The sequence below is a fragment of the Pleuronectes platessa genome, chromosome 6 (genome assembly GCF_947347685.1).
Source record: "Pleuronectes platessa chromosome 6, fPlePla1.1, whole genome shotgun sequence".
NCBI classification, from domain to species: Eukaryota; Metazoa; Chordata; class Actinopteri; order Pleuronectiformes; family Pleuronectidae; genus Pleuronectes; species Pleuronectes platessa.
In genome coordinates this window covers 18,581,018-18,593,678 of record NC_070631.1, presented here as the reverse complement: position 1 = coordinate 18,593,678, position 12,661 = coordinate 18,581,018, and the positions used below count along the sequence as shown (strand labels likewise).

The 12,661-nt window shown below is 41.5% G+C and overlaps 1 protein-coding gene across 2 annotated transcripts in view; it reads left to right on the top strand.

Annotated features, from left to right (window-relative positions):
* The window catches only part of mgll (monoglyceride lipase), a 45,112-nt gene that overhangs the window by 21,456 nt on the left and 10,995 nt on the right, over positions 1-12,661 (top strand). For both annotated transcript variants that reach the window (XM_053424432.1, XM_053424431.1), the window contains one exon: positions 3,924-4,060. In XM_053424432.1, the coding sequence (XP_053280407.1) occupies positions 3,924-4,060 (137 nt within the window). The remainder of the gene's footprint in view (positions 1-3,923; positions 4,061-12,661) is intronic.

Sequence of the window (12,661 nt, the reverse complement as noted above, 5' to 3'; positions counted from 1 at the left end):
TGAGTCACAAACACACACCTTGCATCACATTAATTCATGCATACATTTACACCTACACCCATGGCTGTCCCCGTATAGTCATCAGGGGTTCACACGCTAAATAGCTTGTGCACAAAGAGAGAATGAACACTCATCATCCCCCTTTCTGTCTGATAACAGAATAATTAGTGTTGGTGGCACATTGTTCCATTGTTCTCTTGCAGCTCCACTCTGTGTAAGTGTGTAGGTGTGTAGGCACAGAACAAGTGAGTATAAAGTTGGTTTGACTGGTTTGAATAGAACGTCTGGCTCTCTTCAGGTTTCAGTGGAAGTACTGGATGAACTGGTTCTGAACTCAGACTAGTAACACCTGTCCAGTCTAGTCAATCCCCAGGTAATTGTGTCGTTGAAAGGCAAATCCGATCGGTGTAATGCAGTGGGTCAGAAGGTTTGTCTCACACAGCAGATTCAGCCCAAGTTCTCTATGTTACAAGAAAACATCCGGCGAAAATATGTTCTTTCGATAAAGTTTTAAAATATTGTTTTTAACCATCTTAATGATTTAGTATGGATGCAGCCTTATTCTATGTTATTCATAGGGAGAAATGTGATTTTTGTTTTTCGGCTGATATAAAGAAAACCTGCTTGTTTTTCATCATTTGTTTTCCCGATATAATGTTCGCTGTAGTCAGGAAATTTTAAATGTGCTGATGAAAAAAAGGCCTCCGTGTTTTGGCCACAGAAGCAAAACACAAAACTGTTTGGTGAGTAGTAATTAAGGAAACTTGCCAGTGTCTTCCCAGTGAAGCTCAGAGGCGAATCTCTGTCATTGCACTTGGCAGGTTTGAGATACAACAGGAATGTGTGACTGTGCGTGAAAAGAGCAACATGCGTGTTCACTATCACAGATCATCAAGACAAGAGACAGGATGAGAAATCAAAGCAATGAAGCCGCAGCGGGAAGATGAGGGAATATTTGCAGAGGTAGAGATCTCAATGAAAGCCGGCTGAGATAATGAAACAGGGAGTGAATGAAGAGGACGACTGAGGCTGCACACAGAGGAGCAATTTGTTCAGCGACTCCCAGTGAAATGTCACACTGTTAAATGGAAAGTACTGAACTGGAACAAGTCCCTGTACACAGTAGTCCCTCATCTATGTCCCTGAGACACACACACACACACACACACACACACACACACACACACACACACACACACACACACACACACACACACACACACACACACACACACACACACACACACAATGCCGGGGGCAGCTCCAGATAGAGTTCAGCAGTCAAGATCTTTAACTTATTCTTCCCACATCACACTTTCTCTTGTCTCACATATATTTCTTTCTAATTATATGACTTTGAGGTCTTTTTCATTCACAGCCTGCAAAGACTGGAGGTTCCTCCCAGCGGGCACGACACTGCATCTATTTACCAGTCAACATTATTTCCACAACAACGTTCACATTTCTCTGACAGACATGAATCTTTTTCCATTTTATAGAATGAGAATGTATGCATGGTAATTAATGAATGTTTTCTTCTATTGAAATCCAATTTATTATCAGACAAAGGGGACATATTTATTGTGGATGTGCTTGATACTGTATCAGCGTAATGTGGCCTGGTGATGCACAAATGAATGGAATCTTGAAATTTAATCAGATCAGCACTGGCAAAGTCTCTGACCTCATCAGTTGTTGCAAAGATCGTTTTTCCTCACAGCTCTGATTGGATTAGAGAAGCTTGTCCCAGAGCTCATTTGTCAGGAATAATGCTAATATTAGTTTGTTATACTGCACGATGACACGGACGAGCAAGTATGGCGTCGCTTTTACACTGATTCAAACTGGGAACATTTTTCTGTGAGGCGACGGTGCTTACCACTGAATTATCACAAATCCATCCATCATCCATTTCCTGTATCCTTTGAGGGTCTTGGGGGAGATGGAGCAAATCTCAGCTGACATTAGGCGAGAGGCGGGGTACCCTCTGAAAGGTCTCCACTGTATCTCATTAACAACATACCATACCGTGCACACTCACATTCACACCTATGGTCAATTTAGAGTTTCCAATCATTTGATCCCCAGTCTGCACATCTTTGGGCTGTGGGAGGAATCCAGAGATCCGAGAGAAAACCCACACAGACACAGATAGAGCATGCAAACACCACAAGACGAGACCCTGTCCAAACTGGGATTCAAACCATAATATTATATCCATCCATCCACAATATTATTATTATCCATCCTTTATCTATACTGCTTCTCATTTGAGAGACGTTGGGGGAGCTGGAGCCAATCTCAGGGGACAGGTTTGACAGGTAGTCAGCATATTATAGGACCATTACACAGAGACAAACAACCATTCACACCAACCGTCAATTTAGAGTCTCAGAATAACCTACCAACACTCTGTCTGTGTGGGAGGAAGCTGGAGTACCTGGAGGAGCCCCGCACAGACACAGGATGAACAGAAAGACCCTGGCTGATCCGGGATTCTGACTGGGATCTGTCTCACTGTGAGGGGACACTGCTAACGACTGTTTCACTGTGTCGCCAATAATGATAATCACAACAACAACAAGAGATTCCTGGTAGATAAGAGTCCATGATCACACTGTAATGGTGTGAATGTGTTTTCTACTGCCTTCCACTGTATCGACCCAACATGTATTTAGCAAGTAAACTGGATTTTCAATATCACAGCACCGATGACACTGTTTTCCATCCGCTATCCATCTGTGTTATAATCAACTATAAAATCCAACTGATCCAAAAACACCACTTTCATATGAGCTGCAAAGTTCAAATCAATGCACACTATATCCCCGCCACCCCCCCCCTGTCAAATCAATAACACAAACACAAACACTTGCGGTGGGAGCTGCACATGTTGTGATGTTTTCAAGCTCTCACGTGCTGTTGGTTCAGTGGTCGCCGTGGCAACCGGCCTCACCTCTCAGCCACTGCTGCAGAGAGCTGGAGGAGGACACACACGTAGATCACAGGTCTATGCAAACACACATTCATCTCATACATATTCATGCGTCTTTCCTCCTCTCCATCTGCCAATCACATTTCTCCCTCCCGTCTTCTCACTCATGTTTCACTCCTGCCTTCAATTTGTCTTACTCGTTCTTCTCCTTCCTCTCCTCTTCCTGTTCCCCTTCACCCTGTTTTCTCTCCTTCATCTCCTTCTTCTCTCGCTCATCCAGATTGCTCCTCCTTCTCCTTTGTAAACGCTTTCTTTCTTCCTCATCCGTCCCATCATTTCTCCGTCTTTTTTTACTCTCACTCTCATCGCTGCCTTCTCTCTCTATTTTCTTATTACCCCTTCTTATCCCCCTCTCCATCTACTCACATTTATCTTTCCCTCAATTTGTCCTTCCTGTTTTTTTATTCACCTTTCTATAAAGGATACAAATATAGAGAAAGATAGAAACCCTTACACACAAGCTGAACAATGCAACAGCCTCTTTAATCAAGAAAATTGTGGTATTTATTTTTTTAATTAAAAATCCATTAGAGCAACACAATGCAAACCTCCGTCTTAACTATACTTGGTTTCCTCCTCCGGCTGGGATATGTAATTCAATGTCATAAATACGAGCTGTCGCCTGAGCCTCCCCAGCATACAGCTGCACAAATGTCCATCACAGTTTGGCTAATTTCCCTAAAGTATCATGTACTTGTCCAATTACAACGACAACAGTTTGGCATCTGCCCTCAATCCTTTGGTGTCTGTTTCTTGCAAACGTGAGAAATATTATCCCACATTCACTCTTGTTCGGTTCCACTCCTTTCCTCTTCTTTCCTCTGACAATGTCTTCTTCAGTTTTTCATTTACCGAGTGGGGGATTATTCTGCGGCAACAAGCTTTCTCACATCACTTCGTCTTTCTTCTTTCCTCTTTTCCTCCTCAGTTGGTCATGGTCAGAGTGAAGGCGACAGGATGATCATCAAAGACTTCCAGGTTTTCATCAGAGACTCCCTGCAGCACATCGACCAGATGAAGTCCCTCCACCCGGACCTCCCTGTCTTCATCGTGGGTCACTCCATGGTAGGATACTTTCTATGATCTGTTTCAGCAGCTGGAACCATCCCTACAGTGTATTCATGTTTTGTAGCTAGTGGCAGATGATTTGTCTTTATTCATTGTCTTGTTTTGATTTAATCACAGTATTTTTTTTTCCAATACTGAAACTCTCACTCTTGTCCAGGTTTGTTTGCGCTTTTGGTTTGGCGTAAAATAACATTATATGCTTCCAGTGCGAAATCACACACACATATACACACAAACACACAGCTGCACAACATGAAGGACATTCCATTTCCAAGAGCAGGAATGTAAATAGACAGATCCGTGTTGAAGGTTTTCAGCGGCAGTGTGACATTCAGATGTAAGAAATGACTCATGCTCTCCTATGAGTCCCGAGATATTCAGCCAAGAAAAATTTGCCTGCACAGCGTTCGGCTCAGAACTGAATGAAACCTGGATAAAAGGACACATACTATTAACATATACAATTGAATCGGGTTATTTTACTTTGACCAACACTATCCAGCTGGAACTGTAGTTCTTTTTTCGGCTGGCTGTATCACCTGATATATTTATTTTTTCTATGATGGATAAATTCCATTGTGTGAATCTGCAGGACATCAGCTCAGCCACAGCTTGCTACGTTTGCTCTTCTCATTAAACTCCTGTTTAAAATATAAATGCAGCATTAGAATGCCTCAACATTTTCTATGTGCAAAAGTTGTATCCAATAAGAATAATGTAGGGCTGCTCTGATGAATATTTTAACTTAGCAAAGATTTTAAAACTAGCTGATGGATTAAGGAACAATTAATTAATCTGTCTAATTATTATTTTAGCTAAATTAAATCATTAATGCTGGTTTTAATATTACATTATTACAATTGAAAGTGTTTCCAACTATCTTGGACCTTTCAGGGCCAAACGCCTATATAGAGTCAACTGTCTGGAGCCTCTCTTCATCATGACATCTATATACTGCGTTTTTGAAAAAGTTAGTAACCTATAATCAAAGATGGGCTGGCCCCTCGTGACTGTAAAACTGTAAAGATGCCCTCATCTGCAAATCTGTGCAGAAATTAAACGCCTAATCAATCAAACAAAACAATTCATCTGTATTGGCTCATATATATTACTCTTCTCACTGCACCTGTATACATTCATATGTGCCATATCTGTAAATAATTGACTCTGCTGCTCTGTTATTATCTGTGTTTTTTCAAGTTATATACAATTTATATACAATAAACGTTCACCTTTAAATATTGTCTCATAAGCCCCTTAATCTACTACTTCCACCTTCTGGTTAGATGTAAAACGACATTTCGATGTACTTGTACTATGTGCCAATATAATGACAATAAAGTACATCTTATCTATCTAATCTAAACTACCTCATCCTCATACCGTTGGCTGAGACAGCCACCTGTACCACCTGTGCCAGTGTAAATGTCTGTGTTTGTTCCAGACCTTACAGTCTCCAAACTCTTCAAATAGCAAATGCCACGTGTGTGTTGATCTTAACATGAGGCTTAGTCAGGTGCATTGTTTACACATTGTTATCTTAGGGAAGTAGAAAGCGTTTAAGCAACTGACCCAGAAGAATTTGTTCTGAACAACCATGATTCATTAAGAGAGTAAGAAGTACCCTTTTTTCCCATTAACCTGAGCCTCTTGTAATTGCATCAAGGCTTATATCTTATTATCTCTTATCATTATTGTATTGTGTTTTAAATCCACAGAAACACAGAAATTAACCGTGGGATTCGCATTGAGACAAATTACTCAACACTTGGACTCAAAACGCATGGAGGCAGGCCAGGGGACTATTTTTAACTGATCAGTGTATTTCATTTTTCACAGAGGCTCTCGCTGCTTTGCTCCAGTGACCCTCAGTGCAGCGAACAGAACACAAACAGTAGTGATGAGTTGAATAATGATTACTCTCCGTGTTGGTGGGTTGACTCAAGCGCTGTCATATGAACTTTTCTCTGATGATCGAGCCGCTCACATTCATTCAAAGTGCCTGAATGTTTGCAGCCGTTTGGGCTGTTTCATATTCAGAGGTTGGTTTTATTGAGACAAATAAACTAAGCGCTCGTTTTTGGTTTATAAATAGCCCCTCATGTGTAAGTCACAATTCTGCTTCAAGCAGAGAGCTCAGAGGAGAAATGCAAATTCCTTACAGACCTGTTTCACCATGAGACGCGTCGTGGAGCCTTGTTATCTCGCAGCACAGCAAGTCATTCGGTGGATGTGTTGGATTTAACAGAAAGAGGTGTTTACAGCGGCATTGTTGGAAAACTACCTCTACATGGTTCGAAAATCTCTGCTTTTCTGCTTGATAAGCAAAAGTTTACTGCAAAATAATTGATTTGAGTATCTTCATCAAAGGTTTGTATGGTGTGGGTCTTCCATAGTGTTACTAAAGCATTTATTAATGCTTAATAACTAAGTAATAACCCTGTCATTAGAACATCTTAATGGTCCACCCATCCATACATTTTATTCCACTTACACCGGATTCAGGTTGTGGAGGCAGCTGGCAAATATGGCTTTTACAGACGTCCTTCTCCCGGCCACGCTTTCCAGCTCCCCCTGGGATATGGCCAGGGATATGTAGTCCCTCCAGCGATATCTGGGTCTATACCGCTGGGTCTCCTCCCAGTTGGGCGGGCCCGGTAAACCTCTAACAGAAGGCACCCAGGAGGCATCCTTACTCGTTGCCTGAACCACTTCAACTGTCCCCTTTGGACGTGAAGGAGCAGCTGTTCTAGATAGAATTTGTATTGCCCAGTAACTTTTGTTGGGAAAGAAGGATCCGGTCCTTATTAACTATAGTTATTGGTGGTTGGTTCTCATTTGTGTACATTTTGTGGTCGGTTGAAAATGCAGCTTGAAAGAATTTGTATCCTCCTTTAACTTTTAGTTTTGATCGATTGATTTTGAAAGTAGTTTGATCGCTAAATCGAAAGCTTGACTTTGTGGCTCAGTTCCGTCTTCACCACAACAGTTCAGACATGGCACTGACCTGCCTGTACGTCTCATGTTCCATCTCAGAGTCCTGAACACTTTCCTGGGTTGATGGGGGAAATCCTTAAGATGACTTCCTGTAGCTTAGCATTAGCTTTATCATTATTGCTCACTTTCTGATTTATAAGGTGCCTTATAACGTGGGTTGGGGTGTTGTTTGGAAAATAGCTGCCGACCAGAACAACCATTTATGGCTTGTGCGTTCCATGCAGCTGTACTGTGTATTTATGTAAAGGACGGGCTTGTCTTCAAAACAACTCGAGGTTGCGTGAGCACAGACGCAAATCGTTTTGTGTAAACAAAACTGTGGGATCCTAGATGGAGTCTGGAGGAATCTGTTTAAACAGCAGACTGTAAATATTAAGGCACTGCCGTCCCAATTCACAGTGCCACCTTCTTTTCGTCCCCTATTTCTGTTTTATCTTTATTCTTTTTTTCCTTTTCCCTTCATCCGTGATGCTTCATTAGATGTTTCTCCTGTACTTAAATCACTTAAACAGCTTTACCTGTCTTTTCATTATCCATTTTCATTTCCTGTGTTCTCCGTCCTCCACTGAACGTTCCTGCCATCCACTTCCCATAGCTGCTTTCAGACATGCACTTGACTACCCAATCCTCCATATTTTCTCCGGAGGAGGTGCATGTGTGCACGCAAATGTCCGAGTGAGACACTCCACAGTTTCTACTGACTTTCTCCGCCTGACCTCCGAGCATAAAGTCTGTAGAAATCTAGGAGAAGTCGATGTGAAACCAGCAGGGGATCCCCGCTGGTTTCACAGTGAGCAAGTGTGTGTGTGTGTGTGGGGGGAGGGTTGATGACGCTTCTAACACACAACAGACATAAAAATAAAAAATAAATAAAAGGAAAACAAGTTAGAAAGCATCGTCATACACGTAGAAGACACAGACAAAGATGTAAGAAGAGTTTGTTCTTATAGATTTTGGCGTGCTTTCAGCAGCAGAGCTGCTCCACCTATCGCTTGAATAATGTGGAGGAGATGTTGCTGTTGGGAACGTTTTTTTGCAGAGAACCTCCTGCTGTGTTGTGCATGTGTGCAAGTCAAACTGTGGGTCAAGGCCTTAGCCAATTCTCCGTATTTTACCGGGAGGTCATGTCTGAAAATGCCTCATTTGTTTTGATTTAGAGTAATTTCCTCCCATTTTGTTTTCCTTTGCTCTTGCTTACTTTTCTTTTCATCTCTTTTCCTGGCCTTACCTTTTCTTGGAAACAGACCTCAATTTTGGGAAACCCAACCCGAAGCGAGTGCTATGTTTTCACATTTCCCAGATTCCCAGTGCTGTGACTGCTCATCCTGTTTCTTCAGACTGTTCCTCTGCTCCTCTGCTTGTGTGAATATCTGTGGTCTGAGGAAAGTGCAAATAGCTCAAAGACAATAGAAACCACCTGTGGATACAGTAGTGTGCAGAGGCCCTGTTCCAATGATAATATCCTGAGGAGGCCCCGATGCCGTACGCCTTCAAGAAACATCCGCCCCATACCGTCACCTGCAGCACTGCCAGTAGTTTCTCTAATCAAACTTATTAGTTAATAGTTATTATTGATTCTCCAAAGTTTCTTCAGAGAATTCACCCTGAGCGAGGCGGCTCGTTGATGACATTTCTGGCACATGACAGATGCAAAATGGAAAACAACCATAAGGTAACAAAGATGGAAAACGTGAGTGCACCCCAAAAGTGAAGCCAAATCATTGTGATTGCCTCGTGTTGGAAGGCTACAGTATAAGTCATCAACCTCCTCCATAAACCTTCCCAATGTTAGTGGATTGGTCCTTGACGTTTCTCTAATTGACAGGAATTTATACCACACTGTATTTTAAAGTGTTCATGTTTCCAGCAGGTTTAGCTTTTTTAATTATTCTTTTGATGCTTTAAAAACTTCATGATTGACAGCTGAGACTGACTTGCGCGTATCTGGAAGAGATGCAAAATAATTCAGATTTACAAATAAACTAACTGGTATCCTCTGTGTTGGACCAGACTGTCTCACAGTTTTCTCTGCACCTTCTATCATTCAGCAGTTATGGGGGAAGTAGGACAGGGTTGTATCAGCTCATGGGAATGCCGACAAAAGCCTCCAGCTCTGGCTCCTTCCCACTCTTCCTCATTTCTCTTCTTCTTCATGAGCATTTCTGGCCCAGGCTTATTTTTCCTACTCACTCAGTGCCAGAGTTTTATGTAATGGTTATTTACCCATGATCAGCTTTTTAACCATCTCTCTCTCTGTGTCTGTTCCTCATTCAGTTTCATTTTACTCTGAGCCATACTTCACTTTAAACTATTATATTTGTATTTTTTCCATTTTTACTGAATTGTTTGATCTTGTTCTGCATCAATTGGGTTTGTGTATTGAATGTAACTGCTATTATATAGAACATTAATTTCTGACTAATGACTTATAATCCGTGATATAGATAAAAAAAAAATTCTGGATAGTTTACGCCCTCGTTGATTCAGATAAAACTTCACAGACATATTTTCTAATGCTCCCTATCACCTAGCCTTTTTTCTTAGCTCATATAATGTCTATTTATCCACTGTTTGGTCTCTATAATGTGTATATTAGAGCCATTTAAAAGTAACCCATTTCACATAATATTCATATCCTCGCAAGTCTCAAGACCAACTTTTTACATTGATTGCACTGGTGAACCTAACGTGTGCCACAGTAATTCACTCTCAGCACTACTGTTTTGTCGGATTCACACAGAAAGTAGATACGCCGTTCTTGTTGTTTTGAACCTAAGTAAAAGTTAGAGGTACTTGTACTTTACTTGATAACTTACATTAACATAACTCACAATCCTCTGTACATCTTTAATATTTACATCATACCACTACAGGAAATGTTGTACTTGGTATTTCACCACATATCTTTGAAGGAAGCCTTTTTTTTTTTTGTCTGTGTTTGTTTGACAGTTAATTAGCAGCAGTTGATCCAAGATAGACCCCATTCAATTTAGTTGCAGATCCAGGATTCCTCCTCCCTTTCATTGACATTGCAAGATAGGACATTTGCATGGATTTTTAAGAGAATAATTCATGTATCTTCAAGAAGGAAATTAAATGAATCCGGTACATTTAGGACACTGATATTTATGAGTGTGTACACCAAGTGGGCCTTGGTGTAGGAATACACTCTTCTGAGCGCTGTCCCAGTTACTTTTGTGTGACTCAGTTGATAATCCAACCAGCTGTCAGAGTGCCCAGCCTTTTTGCCTTCTGCTGTCTTACAGAAATCCATGCGTTCATCGTCACATTCCAACTGTCTTTGAACTCCACTTCTCTCATGCTTTCGTTCGATACAGATTAACCTTTTTTTATGTATTGTCTGTGTATTTGCTGTATGGACATTGTGAAATGAGAACCAGAGCTGGATTCAATGTCAGTATTTTAGCTCCTCGGGCGGTGTATGACAGTTGGCGTCTGCCCTGCAGCGTACAATGCCAGCATTCATCCTCTCAACCCAAGTTCAGAGAGACAGAGTGTAAGAAGGCCTCTAATGAACTCCGTAAAGAGCTTCTCTGTTCCAATCCTCCGTCTGTCTCAACACTCTTCTCCATTCACTATTCACGCTTATCTCTCTCTATCATTCCACAAAACCACTCTGTGTAATGTGTATGACCTGCCATGGGCTTTTGCACCATATTGCACTCTGACATCTCTGCTATATTTAACCAGGAATGAAGTGCGTTGAGGCAACGCACCAGTTTGGCCAGCTTACTTTGCCCACAGCAAATTGCCAGCAACATTTCCCTGGGTGCATGTGTCACAGTGTCTGCACGTGGTTGTTTCAGGGTCAGCTCGTCCTGAAACCTGCATTATGAGTCGGAATCGAGCTGGCAACCGCCTTTCCCAAATCTGTGTACCTATGTTTGTGTATGCAAGCAGCAGTGTGCCAGTCGGTTCTCATGTCTTTAGAAAGCGAGATTTTTCTTATGGGAAATGTTTTGTGTTTCTCTGCTTAGTGGCTCTTTTCATGCACCAGGCCTCCCATTGGCCCCAGTCTAATGAATATTCACACAAGTGACAAAGAACGCTCACATAAGCAACGTGGTAGCCAATTAGTTTCCAAAAAAGAAGCGAGAGAGAGAGATATTTACCCATGTGTGTGTGCGTGCATGCGCGTGTGTGCGTGTGTGTGCGCGTTTGTGTGTGTGTTTGCACCTGCACAGACACTTGCACTTGTCGCAGACGAGAAGAGAAACCACAGTTAACCGTGGCAAATTGATTTATGTCTTGGCCCGTCACAGTGCAGCTAATCATCATGGCCTTACATCATGGGAATGAAATGGCAATCACAAATGTCGCCACGGGTGCCAAGGTATGGCCTTAGCACCACTGCTGGTTGCAGCTGCGCAGGACACCCTGCCCCCTTAGAGCTGTTCACGTTCCTCTCCCAGTCCTCTCCCAGTCCCTGTAGAGCGACAGCGACAAAGGAAGAGGGTGGGAACTCGGGCCCCGTCTAAACAAAAGACTGATTGTTTTATGTTTGTCTTGACCCCTGAGTCGTTTTCCCACTGCGCCGTACATCAGGACCTCTCACCTACTTTGCTAAGACTACTCCAGTTAGACGAGAGAAAACCCTCATTAAACTATATCACCTATTCATTGCACCTTTTTAATCCTTTATTATCTCTTTTCCTAGTAATTCTCCATCATCAATCTGCACTGGAATACAGTATTCATCATCTATCCCTTTAAGCTTAAAAAAAGTAAAACATCTAACAAATGTTCTAACGTCAAGCAGCTCTTCTAAGTGTTACCTCATTCTTGTTATACGTAATGTAAGTCTGATACTTAGAGATAATTTGGATTTGCACCAAATGCAAATATCCATAAAGAGAAATCAATGAAAATCTCAATATGCTAAAGCAAATGAAAGAAATTCCTGGATCCATGTCCTGATCCAGAACCTCATCAAAATGGAATGGGTTCTCCTGACCCATAAAACATCCTTAAACCAAGTTGCATGGTAATCTGTCCAGTAGTTTTAGCATAATCCTACTCACTAGTGGGAGGCTCCCTGCATGTTATAACATGGAACTGATTTATTTGCCACACTCCTTCGCACAATAAACCAATCAAAAGGCTGGGCAGGTCACATGACTATGTTGTTACCAGGCCCAGGTGATATGAACACCTGGCAACAGTTTGTGACCTAGATCCACTGTAAGAAAATCTCCATTCCTTTAATGGTTAATCTACTTTCTGTTTATTGGGATATTAACAGAACCAGACACTTTTATTATTCTCCCTATAATTAATATTGTTTTATTTAGCTATTTGTACTGATTGCATAAGCCTGGTGAATCCAACACACCTTTATGCTCCACCGTTTAGCATACTGTTCATTCACTAGGTGTAAACCTAATTTCTGATATGAGCTACAGTGAAAGTCAAATACACGTTTTTGCAGCAAATGGTACAGAATGTTTGAATTGTCTTTTATTACATTTGCATATATTTGCACTGAATCCATTTGTATATACTAATTGGTAAACAAATCCAAATCTGTGTATGTGTTTTATTGAGATTTTTCTGTAGTATGTGTGTTTTGTAGACTCAGCA